Here is a 24,750-nt window from a genome sequence, read left to right on the forward strand (position 1 = left end):
ACCTCTCAGTACTGAGAATCACACCCGCTGGTGGAACAGCCCATTTCATCCTCAGACAGTTTTATTTCTTAGCAAGTCCTTTCTTGCTGAGAAAGCAGTAAAAGCAATAAAGCCTTTTATTTTCTACACATCTGGCTGGGCCAGATGTCCCCCATATTGTATTTGCACAGTTGATTTTTTTGAGGCCTTAGTATCAGACCTTCGATTTATTCAACCTTTTAAAACCTTCCTGGATTCTGATTTTTTTTCATGTCGCCTGTGCATTTATTAATCATGCCATGTGTGTCCTTATCCTGTCGTTGGAACCCAGGCTGTCTGGCTCCAGAGCCGTCACTTAGTTATGCATTTAACCATCCAGGGGGTCCTCTTGGATCACAGCAGAGCCTCATGGGATTCTGGGGTCTCTCACTCTGCCTTGTTTTTGCCTTGTATGGCCTTGTTGTTCCCTCCGTGCATCCACCCTGTTCCCCACTTCACTCACACCTTAGATACGCACCTGGCCTCAGGGTGCTGTGACCTCCAGCCCAGCCCTCCACGACAATCCCTGCTCAGTGCCAAGTCTGCCTGCCTGTGTCTCTGGGTCTCAAGTTCACATCCCAGAAGGAAATCTGATTAGCCTTGCGGGTCAGGTGCCTCCTGTTCTCCCTGACACCCCAGTCCAGGGAACTAGGCCAGGAGAGGGGAGGAGGGGCAAGAGCCAAGGGTGTCCCTGGTCGGCTCCCTCAGAAGGGCTTGTAGTCAGGGGGAACCAAAGGACAGCCTCACTCTGAGCCCCCTCTGTGGCTGTTTGTCATGGAGTTGTAAAGCCACAGTGCTATCTCATCATGGAATCCTGTCTCCATTTTATAGGGCCGAGCTGGAAGCCTTGTAGAAATCCAAAATGCTAAGGAGTTGGCCAATAACATTATTGCCTCAACTGAGGTGATGTAAAGAACCTTTTTCAAAGGGGAAAACTTCCTTTTAATCTCTGACTATACATCCTGTGTGTGAAAAACACCACTTTCAAAACATGGAGGTGTCCTACTCAATGTTACCTGAGTGCTTTGCAGGTGCTCACAGTTCTGTAGGTTTACAAGTTCTATATACTACTGGAGGCCCAGCACCCGTGTCGCGCGAGATCCAGACCCACTGCGCCTGCGGGACCCCAGACCCGCCATGCACGAGCTCCGAGCGGCCACGAGCCCCGAGCGGCCACGAGCCCCCTCACTGCACAAGCCATGAGCCCCCGCACTGCACGAGCCGCGAGCCCCGCCCCTGCTAATGGCTCGCACGCCAGGGGGAGGGACCGAGAGGTGCTCCATGCACCTCCTGGTGTCCAGTCGTTTGGTCGTTCTGGCGTGACGGCCACTGGCCTTTTATAATATAGATATGCTCTATCATAGGAATTCATTTAAGCAGCTGGGTACTGCCTTTCCTTTTTTCTTTTTTAAATAATCCCCTACCTTCCCTCCCTTTCACTTTAGTTCCTCTAATTAATGTTTGTTCTAACCTTTCCAGTCTTAAGAAGATTTTCCTTGACAGAGAATAAAATGAAGTATGAGATGCAGGAGTTGAGAAGTTCTGCTTTTTTTTTTTTTAATTTGAATTCTTTAGAGAAGTTCTGCTTTTTATTTTATTATCTGCAGGCAGCAGACCGATGCCATCAGTCCCTTGTATTCCAAATGGAAGGGAGGAAACATTTTGGTAGTCTCCAACATTTTGTAAAACATCTTTCCTCCATTCTCAGATGTCTGTGTATGTTATTATTCTCTAGTGAACAGGTGACCCAATTTCCAACCTTTCCCATGATCTTTTTTGTCTTATTTTACTTGTTCAGTGACTTCCTGGGCAGCCCCAGTGGTCTCTTTGAATACACCTCCTTTCCCTGCTTTGTCAAGACCTTTCACAACAAATCAGCATGTGGCTGTACACCTGCTTCCAAACTTCTGCCCTTCCTTGGTCTCGATAACTTGTAATGTGTCCTCCTCAAGCCTAGCGTGCATGCGTGGCTTAGCCTGGTGTCCCCCACTTTGACTGTCAAAAGCTCTTTGGTGCAGTTATGTCTTCTATGAGTATCATTACTACTTTATCACTATTGAATTGATTAGAGTCCAGTACACAGCAGCCATTCCTCCTCTTGTTTCCTGAATGAATTGGATGCCAAGACAAGCTACTGACGCTTTTAGCTAATTGAAACTTCTAGGAGGTGCCCGGTAGATGCCTGGTAGTTGAAACCCCTTACTGCTAGTGTGATCTGTTTCTGTGCCAGTGTTTAATTCTATATGAGGAACACACCGTTTACTTCTCCTACCTGACCTAGTGATCCATGGGATATTCCCAAGGCGATAGCATTAATTTCCTTTCATCTTTCATTGTTCTTCTTCCTTTTCCTGCTAAGCGTGATTTGGCATTGATAAATGTTTTCATTATTATTTTCAGCAACTCAGCATGCCCAAGATGACTTTTTTTCCTGGGTTAATAGCCAAGGCAGGCAGCCAGGAAATTTGAGTGCTTACTGCGTGTGAGGTGCAACACTAGGCATGCCATAGATTTCCATGTAATACCGATAAGGTAACCTTTCCTGTGAATACCAGCAATACTTTCTTCAGTGTCTACTGCTTAGAATTAATACTACTACGTCTGGGCCTTGCTGCAGTTCAGTGTGAGTTCAGGAAGTGTTAACCCATTATCTTTTCCTGTTTTAGGCAAGACGTGCTGTTGATGTGTTTTCACACTTGGTTATTTTTACATCTGTTCCCACAAAGGCACTTTAAGAAAAAATATTACTTACCCTGTATGGTCATGACAGGTCCTGATAGGGAAATATATCAGAGGGCATCAGGATAGGGAGAAGACTATAAAGTTGTCTTGGATTTTTTGGATATCTGATATTAAAATAGAAAGTTTAGTAAACATTTATGGCATGCAAGGGACTTCCACGAAGTGTTAAGTTTCTTGCCCATATTAGAGTAACATACATGATAGATACTTACAGGTACCCTTATGTCTGCCTTGTCCTCAATATATAAGTTAGGTACATCCCTAACATCTGTTATCATTCTCAGATGCTATATAACTAAGTCGATCAAAAGATGAATGTTGGAGGGGTAAAAAACCACCATATTTATTTGAAACTTTTGTAGGTGACACTTCAAGGAAGAATGGTCATCTACCAATAACAAGGCCATGAGGGTAGGAGAGGGCTGTGGTTGAAAAACTTGTGTTGAGTTGGAATAGGGCAAATAGAGGAGAAATAGTTACAGGGAAAGAGCAGGTCACGCTTAATAGTCAAATGAATGAATGCATCCATCATCACTATTAAAGTTGGGCTGGAATTTACCAGTTTCCAAATATTGTCCTGACTCCGGTACGCACTGGCTCTCTGACCATGACCAGTTCTGCGTATGAGAAGCTAAGTTTCCTTACATCCTTTTGAAAATAATCACATCGACATTTTGAGAATAATTCTTTATTTTTTAATGAAGTGAACCCTTTGTTTGTGAAGATAAAAAACAACCAAATTTTGAGGTAGATAGCCATGTTTTACATAGGGTAAGTGGATATTATTTGTTACAATATTCATTATAGTTTCGGTGTTGTAACTTAAATGCACCCCAGTTGCATGAACAAGAAGGTAAAGGAGAGGAAACTAGAGGTGTGGAAAGCTTTTTGGCTGTTGTGCAACCCATAGTTATCCCAGAACATGCTGCACTCAGGGCTGGGTTAGGACAGCTGTTTATGTCCAAGGAGATCTGATATAGCAAGTAGGGCCTGTTAGGGAAAGTTCCAGGCAGCCTGGTGATTTGGGGGTTGGGGGAGTGGGAGGCAGGGTAGTTGCATTGTGATCCTAGGTCATCCATGCAGAGCAAAAAAGCCAGCTAGTGATTGGGGTTCCGGGAATAGGTTTCAGCCTCTTCCCTGGCCAGGTCCAGGTCTAGTCAGTGCTCAGCTACATTAGATGGGCAGTGGGACAGGATTTGGCTTCCAGCCAGGACTGAAATTCCACTGCTAAACGCCTCCACTAAAATTCCACAATATGGAAGCCATGCAGTCTGTGAGTAGTTGGAGTAGTTCCAGAGTCAAATGAAAGGCTTTGCAGGAAGGTCAGGGAGGACCCTGGGCGGCTTGACTAATGGACAGTCACTTCAGGGTGCCACAGTGTCGGTCTTAATCTTGCTCAGCCGTTTCATATGTGCAAACTGCAAATGGGCTGTGATTAGTCTAGCATGAGCCATGTGCCCACCTTTAAAACCAAAGGGGGGATGCTATCTTGGACCAGTCCCTCAAGACCGCCTACAGTTGGGGAAAAGGAAGTTTTCCAAAGAAAATCAAAGGAATGTTTTCAGAAGAAGCAGACCGAGTTGGAGCGAGTAGCAGATGCCCCCCCCCCCCCCCCCCCCCCCCCCCCCCGCATGGAGCCTGAGTCAATATACTCTGTACAGGGAAGGGATATGGATGCAATCGAACACTTCATTCCCCCTGGCTGTTGCAGGCATGATCTAGAAATTTGAAACATTTTGCTGGATAGTTTCTATTTAATTTCCATGCTTTTAGAGGTGTTTGATTTCTTCAGTGCCATAGTACAGCGATTTTCAACGTTTTCTATGTCACAGGACACATAATAAACTCATTACTAAAATTCTGTGGCACACCAAAACGTATATCTTTGCCAATCTGACAGGAAAAAAATAGGTATATTCTTGATTCATTCACACCGAGCAGCTATTGTTGTGTTGGCTACTGTCATTTTATTTTTTAAATATATTTCATTGATTTTTTACAGAGAGGAAGGGAGAGAGACAGAGAGCTAGAAACATCGATGAGAGAGAAAAATCGATCAGCTGCCTCCTGCACACCTCCCACTGGGGATGCGCCCGCAACCCAGGTACATGCCCTTGACCGGAATCGAACCCGGGACCTTTCAGTCCGCAGGCTGATGCTCTATCCACTGAGCCAAACCGGTTTCGGCAGCTACTGTCATTTTATACTTTGACAATCTAAGGGAAAAGGGGTCAGTGCCCCTGACTAAATAGTCAGGGATTGCCTGCCTTAGAAATGTAGGTGGCATGTCAGTTGAAAATCACTGGCATATCTGAAAATGTAGTGTGTAAATCTTCACCTTCAAAGCACCCGGTTCATTATTTGCAGAGTGGTGGTTCCTTTTGTACCCTGTCTGTCTGAACAGCTGCTGCCCGGCTCACAACCGAACGTTTGACCATTCTGCTTCAACAGTGCAGAACGTGGGATTCACATCCCTTCCGTAGCTCTAGTAACTGCTTCTGTATTTCTAATTAAATAAACTAGATATATGTGTCTATATAAAGATAGCACTAAAAACAAAGTTAATAAAATACAAACATCTAAATTATTCAGCCAAAGATTGTTTTGTTCCAGAAACTTGAGCCAAAAAGATTTTTTTTTTTAGATAAGGACATTTATTATTATTGCTTTTCCCAGACAACAAAATAAAGACATATTCAAACCTTTAGAATGGACCATGGGTAATGCTCATAATTTCCCAAGGTAAGTAACGCCTACCTTTAATCACACCTATGTTCTGCATTTGTGCCTTTTAAGTCTCTGGTTAGTTTTCCAGTTCATATTCTTTTATTTGATTATATGACTGTTGCAAGCATGGCTGTTTGTCTAATGATCTCATTCTAGGTCAAGAAACATGAGCAATCAATATGGTCTCTTTAATGTCTAATATTGGAAGCCATTGAGTAAGAAGAATATATAATTGAATTTTCCTAAATATGTTTGGGGAGTTAATATAATAGCTATTCTGATTTCAGTTACAGCCTTACTTATAATTGCAATAAAGTTGAGTCTGCAAAAATGTAATGGTTCTATAACCATATTATCAGGCAACTGAATGATTTTGTATCATATTCTCTCCTCCCTTCTACCTCCCCACCTCTTCTATTCTGTTGCATAACCACTATACAGATGAAATTTTGGGGAAAACGTACTTATTTAATATTAATTTATATAATTCTAGAGTAAAATCCATTATTTTTCTCTCTAGATTCATTTGCTGGACACAGCTTTAAATTAAATAGTGTCCGATTTTTTTAAAAAATGTTAATACCTAAATTAGTGTTTCTAAGACTTTGTTTCCCATCTCAAGGATTTTGAAGGGGAGATTATCTTTATAATCTCTTGGTAGAATAGAGTGACTGAAACTGTTTGAGTGACAAGTATGGTGCTACATGGCTAACATACTGTTATTTAATCCTCATATTAACCCTATTTTATGCACGAGGAAGCCATACCTCAAAACATAAAATAATTTTCCCAGAGTTATGTAGAAGTGCCATAATCCAAATTCGAACACAGATCTGATAACAAAGCCTGTTCCTTTTCTCCGTAGTCCGCCTCTCCAATTTCAACAATAAAAATAATAGCTAGAACGTTTGTATGCGCAGAAGTTAGCCATTGTCCTAAGTGCTTTACATGCGCATCATCTCCCTTAATCTCCTCAGACACCTGTGGAAGGAGGTAGGCCGCTAGAGATACGTAATTTGTCTAAGGTTCCCACAGCTCCTAACTGCTGGGCTAGATTCTCTCTCTCACTCCATGGCCTGTGCTCCCAGTCCTGACTCTCTCATGTCTTATAATATCTGGGTTATACCTTGTGTTCTCAATAGTATTGGTTACCATGTCCTGGTGAGAAAGGGATGTGCGGTGTCTAAGGACAGGGTTGTTTGGCTATGGAGACATTTCCATAAGTGGTTAATCATTTGTTGTATTGAAAACCCTTTTTCTTTTAAGTCTTGGGCTTTTGCTTAGAGTAGCACCAGGCAGTGGGTGTCTGTGGCTCCATACAGTGGTGGGATGATGAGAGACCTGGAGAGGCTGTAACGGTCTGACCAGCTCCACCTCCAAATCTATTATGCATACATCACTTCCTTTTGTCTCTGTCTCCACAGTCTCACGTAATCACCTTTTACCTGGATTATCGCAGTAGCCACAAAATGGTCTTCCAACCTGAAACTTCTCAGCGGATTCCTATTGCATAAAGAGTACAAATTTAAGTTTATTATGTCTCCCAATCTGGCCCTGCCTCCTCTTATTTGATGCTCCTGTTCACTGTTACTAGTTCTCATGTTCCTGAAAGCTCCAGGCTCACACTTGCCTGCAAGGCTTTACTCCTGCTCTTCCTAGTTAGTTTACACTGTCCCTCATCTTTTCTTATTGAAGTCCTCATGGAGAGGCCTCCCTTCCGCTCAGTATAAAACTACACAATGAGTATAACTAACGTTTCTGGAGCTCTTACTGTGTGCGAGGCATTGTTCACTACATCTGTTAACTCACCAGGTCCTCACAACCCCATTGAAGTCGGTGCTACTATCATCCTATCTAATAAAGAGGAAATATGCTAATTGACCCTCACACCGTCGCAAAGATGGCAGTGCCCACAGTCAATAAGGAGGGAATATGCTAATTGACTGCCACGCCCTCAAGGATGGCAATGCCCACAGCCACAAGATGGCAGCGCCCAATCCCCTTAGCCCCGCCGGGACACCTGCCTCTGGAGTTCCCCAGTCCCCTCAGCCCCCCAGCCGCCCAAGGCTCAGGTAACCAGAGCCGGCCAAAGCTTGCACTGCCAGCAGTGGCAGCAGCAGCAGAGGTGTGATGGGGGTGTCGCCTTCCCCTGATTGCCGGGTTGCCTCCCACCCCTGAGGGCTCCCGGACTGTGAGAGGGGGCAGGCCAGGCTGAGGAGCCCCCTCCCCCCCCACACCGCCAGTGCATGAATTTTCATGCACCGGGCCTCTAGTCTCCATATATAGATGATGAAACAGAAGCACAAAGAGATCTAGCAATCATTCTATCAAGCACTTGTTTTCTTTTCATCACACTTATCGTGTTCTGTAATTATCTTGTTCTCTAGAAAATAAGTCCCCAAGAAGAAGGGACCTTATCTTATTTTTCTGCTGTTTCTGCAGCTTTTATAAAGATGGCTGCCACATAGTAGGCACGGTGTTCAACTTCTAATGAATGTATGTGTTGAATGAATAAGTGAACGACTGAACAATGGATGTACTGATTTGCTCATGGTATCTGTGATGAGAAATGGGAAGTTTCAGAGGTGATAATTCTGTTGTCATTGTATGAAAGGACTAAAAACCTTTCACTCAGTAACTGTTGAGCACTTTTCTTCCCTGTTCCATCATTCTGTGGGCATATAAGCATGTGATCATGAATCTTGGCAGAGGAAAAAGAAAGACTATATATGTCAACACACTCAGTAACCCAGTAGTCACTGGTCAACAGGTGAGTGCCAGGTACAGTAGTTGCTGGCAACCAAGTATAGTCACTATTTATCTTTTCAAATAAGGAGATTTTGTCATGACCACAACCACCATTTGGCCCTGTGATGAGTTCTGGGTGCAGATTATGCTAGGCAGCCATTGCTGTGAAACATCTGGCTCCAGTAGGGAAATTTTTTATTTTGTTTTTAAACTGTCCTGTTTTTCTAAACAAATGAGATTTGACTTTTTTCTTTCCTGGTGCCCAGTAGCTATGAATTTCCCAGGACTTTGGAGCTGGAAAAGAACCTAAGATTATTAGCCTACCTTCCTCACTTTACAAGGGAAGAGAATATCCCCCCCTCCTTCCCCCAGGGAGTATGTGGTTTGCTTGAGGTCATATAAGTAATCAGTGGGAGAACCTGAGCTTGCCACACAACCACTAGGAGGGCTTAATGGCCTGACACTCTTAGGGGAAGATGAGCACGTGTTCACTTCAGGGCTGTGATTAGGGTGCTGACCATCATCATCCTATGTTTTCTTGATCCAGAAAGTTATTGCTGGAAGCTGAAATAGTATATCCTTATCAAAGCTGCTTGTATATCCTTATTTAGTAATACAAATATCTCCTTGTAGCACATTCAGTAGCTAAAACCTTTTGCATGACTTAAGGGCAATGAAAGCCCCACTTTCCATGAAGTCTCCATGAGAACTGTTGATAGATCTGGGCCTCACTCTCCTCCACATGCCTTCCATGAGGGGAAGACACAAAAGCCGACTCCATTCTTAGTAAGTCTTCGGGAGAAAAGACAGGTGGATGAAGAGCTACTGGTGATCTTTAATGATTTATATGAACAAGCTCTCTGAATTATTAAACAGATCCCAAGAGGCACAGCTTCCCTCCTTAAAGCAAAGGACAAACTGTGTATAGGAAGGAATGGCAATTGTACCATCTTAGTTTTACCTTCTTTGGGGCAGAGTGGTGGAGGGACCTTTGCCATCTCTGTACATCAGCATCTCAGTGAAGGCATTGCCCAGGTATGAACACAGAGCTCTTGATGTGATCATCATAGCTGTTGAAGGTGGCTATTTGAAGATGAAATTAAAAAGAAGCATAAAAATAGAGTTTTTTGGTGCATGTTGAAACTAATCCTGTATAATAAAAGGATTAATAATATATTAATTATTTATAATAATATAATTCAAATTAGTTTGAATGTAGGGAATGTGTTTTCATCCGTAACCCAGAAGGAATATGAGATCAAAATTGCTGCCTCCCTTCCTCCAAGGATTGGTTCATTCATTCAAATAGAAGAGCCTTGTTTCTCTTCTACACAGAGGGAGTCTGGGTATATGCATACCATATGTCCAAACCTATCCTGCCTATTTCTACAATGTAAGGTAAGAGTTCATTGCAGATTCTAATCATAACAGTTACAAACTCTCACATTTCAAATTAGTAAGCATGCCAGTCTTATTCCCAGATGTCTTCATGAGACATTCCTGTGGACCTCTGAGGTTGGGTGCATTCACTCGGGTATTCCTGAGAATCTATGCCTTGATCACTGCTACTTGCTATCAGGTGCATACATAAGGTGGTGCCTGCAACCTCCGGCCTTCAGACATCCTGGGAGTGGGCCTCAGGTGCCTGGGGCACTGCTGGTGAAAGAGCCTGTGCGGCCAAGCTCGCTGGATCCCTGAATAAACAGGGCAAGGGTGACCACTGTCTCCCACTGTCTGAGTGCCTCGCCTCCTTGTTTTTGGTGCAGATCTTCCTCCTTGAGTATCATAGCTGCTCAGGGATCGTACTGACAGCCCCAAGGGTTGTACTCCATATCAGATGCACATGCCCTACCTTTCCAAGGCTTTTTCATCGTGCCTGAGTGAAGAAAGCCTATGGCATCCGCAGTATTCTGTGCCTGGAACCATTCCGTCCCTCTACTGGTCCTACCTTTTATTTTATTTTTCAACTACAGTTTACATTCAGTGTTATTTTGTACTAGAGGCCCAGTGCACGAAATTCATGCACTGGGGGAGAGTCCCTCAGCCCATCCTGCACCCTCTCGCAGCCCAGGAGCCCTGAGGGGATGTCCAACTGATGGCTTAGGCCTGCTCCCCAAGCCGTCAGTCGGACATCCTTAATGCTGCCATGGAGGCACGAGAGGCTCCCGCCATCGTCGCTGCACTCGCCAGCCGTGAGCCTGGCTTCTGGCTGAGTGGCGCTCCCCCTGTGGGAGTGCACTGACTGCCAGGGGGCAGACTGCATTGAGCATCTGCCCCCTGGTGGTCAGTGCACATCATAGTAACTGGTCGTTCCACCCTTCTGTCGATTTGCATATTAGCCTTTTATTATATAGGATTAGTTTCAAGTGTGCAGCATAGTGCTTAGACAATCATATACTTTACAATGTAGTCCCCTCCACATTTCAAGTACACCTGGCACTGAACATTTCAATATTGCTGACTATATTCCCTATGTTGTACTTTACGTCCCCAGGACTATTTTATAACTACTTTGTACTACTTAATCCCTTCACCTTTTTCACCCAGCACCCCTAACCCACCTTCCCTCTGGCAATCATCAGACTATTTTCTGTATCTGTGAGTCTTAACTTTTTAAAAAAAAGTTTTTGTTGAATTTATTATGGTGACATTGGTTAAATAAAATTATATAGGTTTCAGGTGTACAATTCTATAATACATCATCTGTATGTTGTATTGTGTGTTCACCACCCCAAATCAAACCTCCTTCCATCACCATTGATCCCTCCCTTATTCGCTTCTACATCCCCTGCCCCCCTGCCCTTTACCTGTGTCTATTTTATTTGTTTGCTTATTTTGCTTTTTAGATTTCACATATAAGTGAAATCATGTGTTACTTGTCTTTCCCTGTCTGACTTATTTCACTTAGCATAATACCCTCTATATCAGTGATTCTCAACCTTCCTAATGCCGTGACCCTTTAATACAGTTCCTCATGTTGTGGTGACCCCCAATTTCATTGTTACAAATTCAACATAATTAAAGCATAGTGATTAATCACAAAACAATATGTAATTATATATGTGTTTTCCGATGGTCTTAGGCGACCCCTTTAAAAGGGTTGTTCTACCCCCAAAGGAGTCGCGACCCACAGGTTGAGAACCGCTGGCATAAACTGTCTTTATTACACATATTCTATTTTCTTGTTTCATTGAGAACAGGTCACCAGTGTAGACTTTCCCCCCTCATTTTGGTGAGTTTTTTTCTTAAAGGTCCCTTATTATCAGACCTTGGTTGGGGACATACTAGTCCATCAAAATTGTTTTAATTACTCTAGCTTTCATGTTGGGGAAGGTGTTGATTTTAATTCCTTTGTTCTTTGCTTTATAGAAATTTTTGAATACAAATTAATAGGTGAGGAGATGTGATGCCCAACTCCCCCTAGCAGCCTTTGAGATCCCAATATAAATGGGTATGTCGGGAGGAGTGACGCCTAACTCCTCAGCTAAGAACATCCAAGGGCCCAGGCCCCCAACAGTCCAGTTACATAAAGTACAGCCTGAGGGTATCAGTTCAGAGCAGAGCAGAGACCTGGTGCTCCTGAGGCTGTCTGTCCAGGTGTGGTGCCATGAACAGTCCACTGTGCCCTTGGCGCTGTCATTAAGGAACATCTTTAAGAATGTTGAAGGTTGATGTGCCTCTGTTGGATAACCCATGTCTTAGTCTGTTTGGGCTGCTGTAACAAAACTTCATAGTTTTGGTGGCTGGGAAGCTCAAGATCAAAGCGCCAGCAGACTGAGTGTCTAGTGAGGACCCACTTCCTGGTTCAGAGATGGCTGTCTTCTCGCTGTGTCCTCGTATGATGGATGAGATGAGCGATCTCCCTGGGGTCTCTTTTCCAAGGGCACTAATCCCATTCACGAGGGCTCAACCCTCGTGTCCTAATCACCTCCCAAAGGCCCCACCTCCGATACCACCGCTTTGAGGGATGAATCTTGGAGGGGCACAAACATTTGGTCTGTATTAATACATATGTGAAATTTGGATTCTATGAAACTAGGAGGGAAAGCTAGTGTTGTATCTAGCACATGATGTAGTGAAAGAAAATTATGAACCATGTGACTGACCATGGGCCAAGCTGCTGATGTGTCTAACTGTAAAATGAGGGTCAGTACTTACATGGAGCCGTGTGACATCCGAGTGCTGAGTATAAACCGTGACTCTCACTCCCTGCCTGTCTACCTGGAAAGCTGGCTGCCAACCGGAGGATGCCTTCCAGACTTCTTCACAAGCATGACAGGTGCCCTCAGACCCAGCCTGGGTGCTTTTTTAATGCTGTATCTCACCTGTCTCTACCTGGCCTTTGCCTGTGCTTCATCTTTATTGTCCTCTTCCCACTCCCCCGCACCCTCTACGCTCTTCCCTGCACCCTGGGTCTCCATGCTCATGTTCCTCCCCTTTGTAGAAAGCCTGAGTGATTTTCCCGGTTCATGTAGCAACAAAACCCCACAGGCCAGCTTTCCCTAGAGCACAGATGATTACCAGCTCTTGACTGCCTTGGTGTCCTTATCATTGGGTGGAGAAGCATTCACTTGCCCCAGAAAAAAACGGCCAAATAACCACTCCTTTGTCATGTGGTGTTTGCTTATTCGGCAAACGTTTACCAAGTACCTGCTGCCTGTGCCGTGTTAGGAAGATGAGTAACACGCCACCCGTAGCCTCAGGGAGTTCCCTTTTTGGTAGGGGGAGACTGACTCACAAGCTGGCAGTAAGGAAACGTTCAGGTACGTGTTTTGCTGGGGAGAGGGGAGCGTGGAGGACTGTGGGAACACAGGGAAGGTTCACTGACTTTAGTGAGAGACCCCAAGTTGCAGCTCTTAAGGGAGGAGTTGGCATTGGCTTGGCAGAAAAAAGAAGGAAAGTGGGTACTTGAGGTAGAGTACTGTTGGTGTGAGCCTCTCTAGCAAAGGGGGAGGGAATGATTTAATCCAGCTTCGTTGAATTCTCGCTAGGGTAAAGTAAGCAGTTTAAATTGTTTTATTCTTCTAGAACTTACATGTATTTTTTTTAAAACCACTGTCAACTTTGCAATAAGCCGTTTCCTAGTTGAAATTGCCTGAATCTGTTGAATCGTTGCAATGATTGTGAGATGACTTGATCTGAAAAGCATTTTAAATTTGTTTGTGAGCATACATTCTAATTAGTGAAAAGAGTAAGATGGCCACAGTGAGTTAAGTAATTGTGGTGGTTTCCTATTTAAACCTCATTGTTCATCTTTTTTCTGTCTTTATCCAAAAAGGAAAGAAAAAACAAAAGCATTCAATATGTATGCTTAAATTTTTAAAATATATTTTAAATTACTTCTGTCTTATCAGTTCTTGTCTAAAACTATAATGTAAACCAATTTCAAAATTTTTTTACTTTGGGACACATTCTTATGTATTGGGAGGAAATAAAGTAAGTTGAACATATATGGGGGAAAGATGAACAAAAATCGGAAATCGGTCACTGTTTTTGAAATGGGTCAGTTTTCACATACTATTAAATGCTGCCTTTTAAATTTAGTAGAAATGTTAAATGTGGGGCTTTTTCTTTTTATTATGAAAGAAACAAGAAGACCAATAAGGAGATGCATGCAGCTTATAACAGATTTTAGATTCTGGAATAGTTATGAAATGTGGCTTTGGTCAATAAAATGAAACATTTCTTATCAAGTAAGAAGACACACTCTCTCTCTCTCTTCAAGGTTATGAGAAGACTGATGATGTTTCAGAGAAGACTTCCCTGGCAGACCAGGAAGAAATACGGACTATATTCATCAACCAGCCCCAGCTGACCAAGTTCTGCAACAACCACGTCAGGTAGGACCTGCTAAAGAATGATCTGGGACCAGCCAGCAGGCCAAGTCCTGTGGGCCCTCTCCCAGCCAAAACGAAAAGGATTGCAAAGAGCTTGCAGTTACATCAGTTAATATTGAGAACTTATTGAGTGGCAGTGTGAATCGGCTATTTCTCCATCTTCTAGCCAATAAGGAAGGAGCAGAAAGGATAAGCAGCTGCTCATGGGTAATCCCTTTGTGTTAAACCTGTTAATAGATTATTGTTTGGGGTTAACAAGTTTTCACATTTTAGAAGAGGTCCTTTGCCATTCTTCACGGATAACTCCTTTTGGTTAAATAGTTGCAAAATTTAGTATGGTGGTGAGGAATGGAGGGCTGTGAGAATTACTCCATTGTTATATATTCATTGCAACAATAATATAAAAGTATCTCTGTTATAAGCCCAATTCACATAGTGGCCCCTGGAACCAAGTGAGCACCCCCATTGCTAGCCCAGTGTTTCTCCATTGGCAAAATTCCTAAACTGGAGACATGCCCATTTAAAGTGAACATTTACAACTTAAAATTCAAGCAAGAGGAACTTTTCACAGTTTGGGGAGTGTGGCGTGTGTCCCTTTAATCTTCTCTCTTTATTAACAAGAGGAAGATTAGATGTTTCTAACACCTAAACTGAAGTGGCTATATCTGAAGTGTTCAGTGTGGAGTCCTAGCCAAAGTCGTAGAGGGTCCGTGAAGAAAATTCAAATCCAGGAAACTCCCCATTTCTCTAACATTATCCAGGGACGGCATTTCTACTTAAAGTCTCTCTGGTCCTGCTGCTCAAACTGCTGACTTTTTTTTTTTTTTTTTGCAAGATTTTATTTTCAATGAACGTATTATACATTTTCTTAAGTGAAGTTGCTCTTCTTTGTAAGCTGCCCCTGGTAATGTTAAACAGGATGGCTGACCAAGGAGAAAGAAAGATGTTAGGCAGAAAGTGAAAGTCTTACTGTTCATTTATACAGTTCCTTTCACTCCTTTTCATTCAGGTTAATGACCATTTGCAATAGTCTCCCAACTTGAAGCAGAGGACAGAGGCTCCTCATGTACTTTTGCAGTTGGTGATACTAGAATTTTGTAAACGTTGGAGCTAATTGTGGAGCAATTAAGTTTTATGCTGCTTTCCATTTTGTTTTCTAGCACTGCGAAATACAACATCATTACATTCCTTCCACGATTTCTCTACTCTCAGTTCAGAAGAGCCGCCAATTCATTCTTTCTCTTCATTGCACTGCTTCAGGTAAAGTCCTGTCGTAAAACCTTAGCTCGACAGCAGATGTTCGGATTTAATAAAAGCCTGTGACCAATCTTCCGAAGCTTATCCGAACACAGAGAAATCAGCTGGTTTGGGTGGACATTTCCAGCTTCTGCTACAGCCGTGTTAGAATTTCACTACCTCTTTTAGTCTTTCCATTCATTTTTATCAGCTTATTTTTAAACATTCTATAAATTCAATGTGGCGAGGACTATCCGTTTGGGTTCTAAGGGGGATGGGGCAATTTCTTAAAACATCAATTTATTTTAGTAGCAATGTAACTATCAATTCTGAACCTTAGAAGACAAGAATTATCACTTTAAATCTTGTTTCTCTTTGTAGTTGTGTTAGTTGTAATCAGGGGGAAAAAGTTTTATTTTATTAAAAAATAGCATACACCCATTGTAAAAAGAATTAGGAAACATATCAATGCCTAAAGACAAAATTTATAACTCATTCCACCACCGAGAGGCAACTACGCTCTGGGTGTCTATCCTTCTGGTCTTTTTTTTTTCTTGTATATTAATTAATTTAGTGTCCAAAGGGGACCACAGAGTACATACGTTTCATAACCTGCTTTATCAGTATTTTCCCATGAGATTCATTGTGTAGCTAAAATATTATATTTTAATGGTCATATGATCTATTAGTATATGGATATACTGTAACGTATGTAACCAAGCCCCCTTTGTAGGTGTTAGTCCTACACACAGCTGCTTGCCAGGAAGCGAGTTAACATGCTCTTCCAGCTGCTTCTTAGACTTGAGCAAATCACCTTACCCAGTGTCAGTCTGCTAAGATAGTAAAATCAAAGAAGCATATTTTAAGAGGCACTAAGATGTTACCGTTTTTAAATGTATTATCAACTTGCTAGTTCTCACTGGATTTCTCTCTTTTTCTTTTCCTTCAAATAGCAAATACCTGATGTATCACCAACAGGCCGCTATACAACACTGGTTCCTCTCTTATTTATTTTAGCTGTGGCAGCTGTCAAAGAAATCATAGAAGATATTGTAAGTACTTGATTTTTTTCATAAGCAAATGTGACTCTTTGGTTTTATATAACTATTTTAAAATATTATTCCTTCTTTCAGTTATTTCATTCTTGACACAGGCTGCTTAAAATGCCCATTCAGCTTAGAAGTGTGTAGAACATCCTTCTACCTCTGCAGTTCATTTCTATTGATTTTTATATGATTAACATTTCAAAATGCTTGCTATAGTGTTATGTGTGTAGTTTATTAATGAAAGAAATTAATTTGAATGAAATAATTGACTTAGAAAAATTATATTTGAACATTATTATTAATTATGTTCAATTTTCAATTTGAACTTTGTTTCAAGTTAAACAGAACCTCCAAGCTATCTAAATGTAGTAAAGGGTTTCTTGGTATTTTTTATTTTTAAATTTATATACCCTAGTTTTCACCTCATTAAATACCTATGATTCCTTTCTTATTTTAGTAATTCTAAGTTTCCTTTTCTTTTATCTTGTTTTATTAAAAGAAAGCAACAGCGAATGTGCTATTTTTGTTTTTCCGTAGTAGCCGAGAAAAGAGGAAGTCACTTTCTCTTTTATAAAATACATTCCCCGAAATAAATTCAGGCTTTTCTTTTTCTCCTATTTTATCTGTTGTTTGCCTACCTTAGTTGAGGAAGTCAACATTTTTTTCTATGCCCTTTAAATAATTTGCCTGTCTCAAAGGACCTTCTGTCAAGCCTTAAGCAAGTCAGATGGTAAGGAGAGGAAAGGCCAAGGCATTCTTTAGAAAGCTCCAATTTAAAGTTACACAAACATTCATTAATATTATAGCTGCGGGGGATCCAATTGGGATCTCACTGAGAACACATGAGCCATAGCATCACTAGACCATTAGACATGGGTCAGCCAACTGTTTACCAGGGATGGGGAACCTTTTTTCTGCCAAGGGCCATTTGGATATTTATAACATCATTCGCAGGCCATACAAAATTATCAGCTTAAAAATTAGCCTGCTATATATGGTCAAACATGTAATTAATGCACCCTTAATACCTCTGCAGGGCCACACCACCCCTGGTTTTGTTCATTAGTGTCAAAAACATCTAAGTGTGTAAGAGTACAAACAGAGGTTGTGTGTGTGAGTGTGTATAAAACACCATAGTCCTCTTGATTGCAAATGACATGCTTGGTGGGGACCACAAGCTGAAAAGTACAGGGGCCCCCTTCTCATTCGTATTGTTCCACACAGACTTACCACCTTTCAAATGAAGGTTGGATTTGGCATGCTATAAAGATTGGTCTTTACTACAATTTTGTCTCTTTCTTTGCCTTTTGTACTCCTTTTTCTTTCTTTCTTTAACCTAGGTTTTCTTGAACATCTGTTACTTTCTAGGTGTTATGCTTTTGTTTTTGCAAAAAAAAGCTTTTCTCATTTAATTCCTTCAATAACTTTTGAAAGTTGATATCAACCCCATTTTAAAGGTAAGGAAACTGAGGCTTTGAGAGGCCAGGTATCTTGTCCAAGAAATTGATGGAATTTCTATCCCATCCATTGCTCTTCTTTATTTTTGTGGCAAGTCACCAATAATCGATGCTAACTAGAGGCCTGGTGCACGAAATTCATGCGGGGGGGTGGGGGGGCGGTCCCCTCAACCCAGCCTGCACCCTCTCCAATCCGGGAACCCTCGGGGGATGTCCAACTGCCAGTTTAATCGGGCCTAAACCAGCAGTCAGACATCCCTCTCACAATCCTGGACCTCTGGCTCCTAATTGCTCGCCTGCCTGCCTGCCTGGTCGCCCCTAACTGCCCCCCCATCCCCTGCTGGCCTGGTCACCCCCAACTGCCTCCCCTGCCAGCCTGGTAGCCCCTCATGGCCCTCCCGCTGGCCTGGTCACCCCATGCAGCCTGCTGTTCAGTTTTTTGGTTGTCCCTCACTAGCCCCCCTGCTGGACTGGTCATAGGCAGCCATCTTGTAAGGGCGTGAGGGTTAATTTGCATATTACCTCTTTATTATATAGGATAATCTATACTAATAAAAGGGGTGGACATCTTCCGGACAAAGCTATAGCGGCTGCCCGAGGCTCAGGCAAGCCGCAGATGGCAGCTGCTGCTGCCAGGGCCTAAGGCTCAGGCAAGCCATGGGTGGTGGCTGCCACTTCCAGGGCCTGCCCGAGGCTCACACAAGCTGTGGATGGTGGCTGCCGCTGCCAGGGCCAGCCTGAGGCTCAGGCAAGCCACAGATGGCAGCTGCCACTATGAGGGCCCGAGGCTCAGGCAACGAGTGCCGAGCCACGGCTCAAGCAAGCCGCTGTGGCTGTAAGGGCTGAGGCTCAGGCACCCACAGCAGCCAGCAGTGGCAGCAGCAGAGGTGTGATGGGGGCATTGCCTTCCCCTAATCGGCTGGTTGCCTCCCGCAGAGGGCCTAAGCCATCAGTAGGACATCCCCTGAGGGCTCCTGGACTGTGAGAGGGGGCAGGTCGGGCTGAGGGACCCTTCCCCCCACCCCCAGTGCACGAATTTTTGTACACCAGGCCTCTAGTAATATTAATAATAGTGAACGTCTGGGTTCCATGTTCATGCTTTATGTCCTTTACATTTATTAAATCTTATATTAACCCTTTCAAGGATAAATGGTATTATCCCTATTTTACAGAGGAGGGTGAGGAGACACAGAGTAGTAAGGTAACTTGCCCAAGCTCACACAGCTCTTTTTTTAAAAAATATATTTTATTGATTTTTTACAGAGAGGAAGGGAGAGGAATAGAGAGTTAGAAACATCGATGAGAGAGAAACATCGATCAGCTGCCTCCTGCACACTCCCCACTGGGGATGTGCCCACAACCAAGGTACATGCCCTTGACTGGAATCGAACCTGGGATTCTTGAGTCTGCAGGCCGATGCTCTATCCACTGAGCCAAACCAGTTAGGGCACTCATACAGCTCTTTATGTGGGGCTGTGAGAATTCAAATAAGGCTCCAGACTCCTGCCTTACAATCATTGCTCTAAACTGCCACTTCTACCTTTTCTTTCCTTATCAAAGCAAGAAGCTTTCTAGCTATGTTTTTAGTACCCCCTTTATGAAAATACACGGTAAATAGAATGGTATCCAAGAAGTTTTTGTTGTTGTTGTTTTAACAAAACGCCTATTAGAACACAGCTAATTGTGCAGTTTCTGAAGGATGTTATATTAGTATCATGGGATAGTAATAGTATCATTTGAAGTAGCTTTCTAATAAGTATTAAGAAATGAACTAAGAATGGTCTGTAAGAATGGTTTAACAAGACTGCTGGAGGGAGATGTCAAGGAGGCAGCTGGATATAACTGTCTGGAACTCAGATGTGAGTTTTGGCTGGTATATATTTATGTGTTGTTTACCATTGGAATTGCAGGTATGAATGAACTAAGAGAGTGTAGGGTGAGAAGGAAAGAGGGCAAGGGAGTGAGCCTTAAGGAATTCCATCACTGAATCACACGCAAGGAGACAAAAGAAGGGGCCAAGGTGCAGGTAGAAGACCTGGATGATGATGTAACGAGAAATGTCTAGGTTGGAAGAATTTCCAGAAGTAGGATTAACCAATATTGCATCCTTAAGTGTCCTGAAGTTCATGGAACTATTTACACAGTCCAGTTTATTGTTGTGCTGTCAACCAAATATTGAAAATATTAAATAATTCACTAGGTCTCACTGGTTTTAATGAATTCTGATTACAAGACAGTGGAGGTATTTGAATTCAGAGAATAACTATATTAGTGTTTCTAAACTATTACTTTTAGCATAATGATCTCTTTAAGATACAAAGATGCTTTCTTTTTGTAGTCATCAGATTAGAATCTGCCTGTCTGAGTGGGTCCTTATGTATATTCAGCACAATTATGTCCTGACAAGTAACCTAATTTATGTTGTGGTGGGAAGGTTGAGGAAAGGGATGCTCTGTACAGGAATTCTCTGTGGATGGAAAATAATGTTCAGGAACTCGTTAGGTTTCACTAAGATTAAATTTCCTGTAGAAGTGGAATGTTTTGTTAATTAGCTTTTATTTGTCTCCTTCCGTTGAAAGTCTATTATATATTAGAGGTACACATTGTTTTGGAAATATTTGCACCTGCTCTGAGTATCTACTTTTACCGTGGATCATTATTTCAATCTAAAATTTATTTTGGGTTACTTTTCATTTTCTTAAGATCTTTATTAACAAACAAAAACGAGTAAGCATGCTCTGCTGAATAATATGCTCTACTGAAGCTACAGACGTAACAGAACTTTAAAAAATTCAGTTAGGAATATTTGCTGGCAAATGGTGCGCTGCTTTTGGAAGCAATAACTTGCCTATTAAACATGTACATTATTACACTTTTATTTATGATAGTTTTATCCTGAGAAAGAATTGTCCCTACATGTGGGGTGTGGCAAGAATTATTTTCAACAAGCCGTCCACAGAAGCGTTCTGAATGCGCACTTGCATTGTGAGCCGTTCACTGGCTGGTTATTGGGATGAAGCAAGTTCTCACCTCCAGCTACTATGCCAGTCCTCCTGAGGGTTGCTGTGTCTCCAGACTTTTCTCTTGGAAAGTGTTTTCATATGTGCCCTGTGCCCCTAAACGCCATCTTTCTCCTCAGTGGAAAGCTTAGGAACTCATTTGTTTTGCATTTGTTCCATCCTACCTGATAGTCAGGTATATGCAGCTAAATCTGAACATGGGTTCTATATGATAGAACCTTTGAACACAGAGTCAGTTACACTCAACACTTTTTCCCAGCATCAACAGAAGCTGATGTGTTACACGCAATGCTATACGTTTAGACAGAAGCCATGGAAATCCTCTCGTTTCCGTTGGTCATTCAAATTCTCACCTTCCTCTGACCTGCCGTTTCTTTTCCTTACTGCTCTAAAACCGTGGCTTCTGTAACTCTTCAAACTCACCCACCTAATCATAGACTAACTCACCTGTTTGTTTATTTTTTGTCCTAATGCTTTTGGGAGGAAGGAGAAGAGGATTATGCATTCGGTGTCTTGCGATTTTGGGGGAAAGTGGCTCTTGGGGAGCAGTAGATGGAAGAGGCTTTGTGCCAGTGGAAGATGCACTTGTTTTGTAGTCACTGACAGACATCAGCACATCATTAAGTTATAGAGGAGGTATCAGCTTAATTAGATAATGGATTTTATAAGTTGAAAATATTTCAGTACTGTTATTAAATGGTACTTATTATAGATAATTCTCTTGGGCAATCTTTTGTAAGTGAGTTATTGAAGCAAATGACTAAGTCAGCCTTTCAGCGCAAACTCTTCTAGTACGTTAACATTTGAATCTTACCTGCACGCTAATGTCAGATCTTCCGAGGACCATACACCTGGACTCCTGGGAAAGGACTGTGGATTGCTTTCAGTTTTAAAATTCCTGATTACGCTCTGGTTCTTCCCATCATCACACCCGCAGCATATTTATGACATTGATATGAGTATGAAAATAAGTTAAAGAAATCTCTTGTTGTAGGTGCTATTTTGTTTTATTTATCTTGCTCATTTTTTCACAGTTTTTATTCTTGCTTTTAAACTTTAGAAACGACATAAAGCTGATAATGCTGTGAACAAGAAACAGACACAAGGTAGGAATTTTACAATTTATTTATTACATCTGTCAAATACACTCATACTAATATAAATAATCACATCAGTTAAATGTAACTCAATTGAAAACACTGTGCATCTCTTACGTTTTTGTTCCAGGGTAGATTCTTACTGTGTAGCATTTATTAGCATGACACTTAAATTTGCAATAGATGACTTACAGTGGTAATACTTTTGAAAGGTAACATCTTTACTATATTTAATTACCTCATAGCAATGTGTCGGAAGTACTGCCCATAAAATCTGCAGTGGTTTTGACAGTATTAAATGCTGCAAAAAGTCTTTATTTTGTTTGTGACTTAGAGATATTATTCTGGAAAAGATATTATTATATAAAACAATTATTCTATAATTATTTAGAAACTAGAGGCCCGATGCACAAAATTTGTGCAAGGGGCTTGGCCCCTGCTGTGGCAGCCGCCTCTGCCTGGGCCCCCGCCCGCCGCAGCTTTGTCCGGAAGGTCATTCGGAAGGACATCCGGTCTAATTAGCATATTATGCTTTTATTATTATAGAAGATTTATAGGAAATAATACGATTTTATATTGCTTGGGCAAAAGGCATATTGGGAGCACTTTGGTTATACTATACATGGAAACAATATGTGCTCCAGAAATAAAGTTATTAAATCCAGGCCAGCTACTTGGAAGTGCATGACATTTTGGCATGGCTCTTCTGTTGTGTGGGTCTTGTTTTGATGCAGTCCAAAGCAAAATGACCTTCAACAGAAGCAAATAGACTGTTGTCAGATTTTTAAGAAATACTCAGGAACATGCAAAACATAGAGTTCCATCCAGGGGCTTGTCCCATCCAAGAGTCTCCTCTCTCTCTGAAGCCCCCTGATGTGTTGAAGATCAGACATGTCTGCCAAAATGAGCTGGTAATTAAAAACAGTATTTTTATATTGCTGTGATTTTCATGGGACGCTGTCAAAATGCCCTGCTTGTCTTCTTACCACCTTCCACCAAAGGGTTTTTGAAGTCACATTTATTTGCTGGTTTTTGATACATTTGATGAAGTCACATTTATTTAAGTGTCACCTAACAAGTTAAAAAAATATTTATGTTCTGTTATTTCCTATAGGACATAAGAAAAAAATATAAGATGGGAATTTTATAAAAGCACAAAGTACTAGTAAAAGATGATTTTGTGTGCAAAATGAAGGACTTGGATGGATTACATGATCTCAATATGTCTCTCTAAATTTTTGTGGCAAATAATGGTTTCTATGTCAACTGCTATATAATTAAAGGAGAAACTTATGGGTTAACTTGAGCTACATCTTAAATTTGGGGGAAACATTGGATGAGCAGAGGACATGGGGGAAACATTATGAGTGGGTTGAGTGGGAAAACAGGAGGAGAGGTTATCCTGAACAGAGATGAAGGAGGCTGTTGGATTGCTTTGTTGAACCATCATTACAGTATCAGGTGAAGACGGAGAGGCATCTCAAAGGGAAGCTAACAAGATGAAAATGTAGGCCAGGGTCAATTTTGATAGGGCCTTGAATGCCAAGCCAGGGGATTCCAAATGTCCTTATGCATACTGACTAGCTGTTGAAGGTTTACAGACAAAAAATCGACAGGATGAACATGCAGATGAAAGATGGGGAGCAGAACACATTGGAGTAGGAGGCTTTTAGAAGTCTTGGGAAAAAGTTACTCCAGGAAGGTGGGGATAGTGAAAGCCACAGGAATTCAAAGGGAAAAACTCAACTGTTTCAGGTACTAGTATTTTTGGCAACATGCACTTTTTGCATTTGTTGCCATGTTGCTCAGAATGTTCAGTAACAGATTTTAAACTAATAATATGAAATTATTTTTTCAATATACACTGGATCTCGCAACAGAGAGTTCTGATCATTGAGGATGGGCAGTTATTTCTTTCCAAGCATTGGCCCAAGAAGTCATTGTACAGTCAAAGAGTAGCTGTCATGGGTATGATTATTTTAGGCACCACACCTTGAACTGAAATGATCTATGATTTTCTAGGTAATTACATACTTCCAAAAATACTCCCTTTTTTCTATTCTTCAGAGAAAATATTCTTTCTTGTTTATCATTCTTGGTTTATCAGATCACCCTGGATTAACATGATCAATTTCTTATAGCTAAAAATGAAGAGTAAGCAAGTGAGCCCTGGCCCGGTGGCTCAGTCTGTTGGAGGGTCATCCTGTACCCCAAAAGGTTTCAGGTTCAGTCCCTGGTTGGGGCATATACTGGAGGCAACTAATATCTCTCTCTCTCTCTCTCTCTCTCTCTCTCTCTTTAAAATCAATAAAAAAAATATCCTTGGGTGAGGATTTAGAAAAAAAAGGAATAGGTGAGAGGGAAGGCTTCTAACATAAGTGTATATAAAACTCATGTCAAGAATAAAATATTTGGGCTTAACAGCTATAAACACCATTTTAGCGAAATACTTGGTAATCCCATATACTATAAGACACTATGGGATACTTGATACTTGACATTGTTTTCTAAGGGATCTTTCCTTTTTTTCTCCCTGCTTTGTCTAATTTAAGTACCGGTTATCTTTTTTTTTTTTTTTTTTTTGAGGTTGATAGGAGATAAGAGAAATGCTTGTAGAGGACACTGTTTGCTATCACATAACTCAAATTGCTTAATATGAAAGCCATCTGTTGTCATTAGACCAGAATGAAATTGAATTTGCTTTGCCGAATTGAGTCAGTAGTGGGTGTAGGAGTGGGAAGGGAGTATTTTTGACAGATAATTAATTTTTGACAAATATTTGAAGTATTGAGCTTAAAGTTTCAATTTCTAAATGTTTACCA

The 24,750-nt window shown here is 41.6% G+C and overlaps 1 protein-coding gene across 7 annotated transcripts in view; it reads left to right on the forward strand.

The window, feature by feature from the left end:
* ATP8A1 (ATPase phospholipid transporting 8A1) overlaps positions 1 to 24,750 on the forward strand; it is a 205,900-nt gene that overhangs the window by 16,351 nt on the left and 164,799 nt on the right. For 6 of the 7 annotated variants that reach the window (XM_070397382.1, XM_070397375.1, XM_070397348.1 and 3 more), the window contains exons 2-5: positions 13,961 to 14,075; positions 15,233 to 15,332; positions 16,262 to 16,360; positions 21,892 to 21,937. In XM_070397382.1, coding sequence (XP_070253483.1) covers positions 13,961 to 14,075; positions 15,233 to 15,332; positions 16,262 to 16,360; positions 21,892 to 21,937 — 360 coding nt within the window. Of the gene's footprint in view, positions 1 to 13,960; positions 14,076 to 15,232; positions 15,333 to 16,261; positions 16,361 to 21,891; positions 21,938 to 24,750 lie in introns of those variants that run through there. The other variant, XM_070397388.1, reaches the window with a different exon arrangement.

This window comes from Myotis yumanensis, unplaced genomic scaffold, assembly GCF_028538775.1.
Source record: "Myotis yumanensis isolate MYYU_CA2020_CCGP unplaced genomic scaffold, mMyoYum1.0.hap1 SCAF_1, whole genome shotgun sequence".
Lineage (NCBI taxonomy): Eukaryota > Metazoa > Chordata > Mammalia > Chiroptera > Vespertilionidae > Myotis > Myotis yumanensis.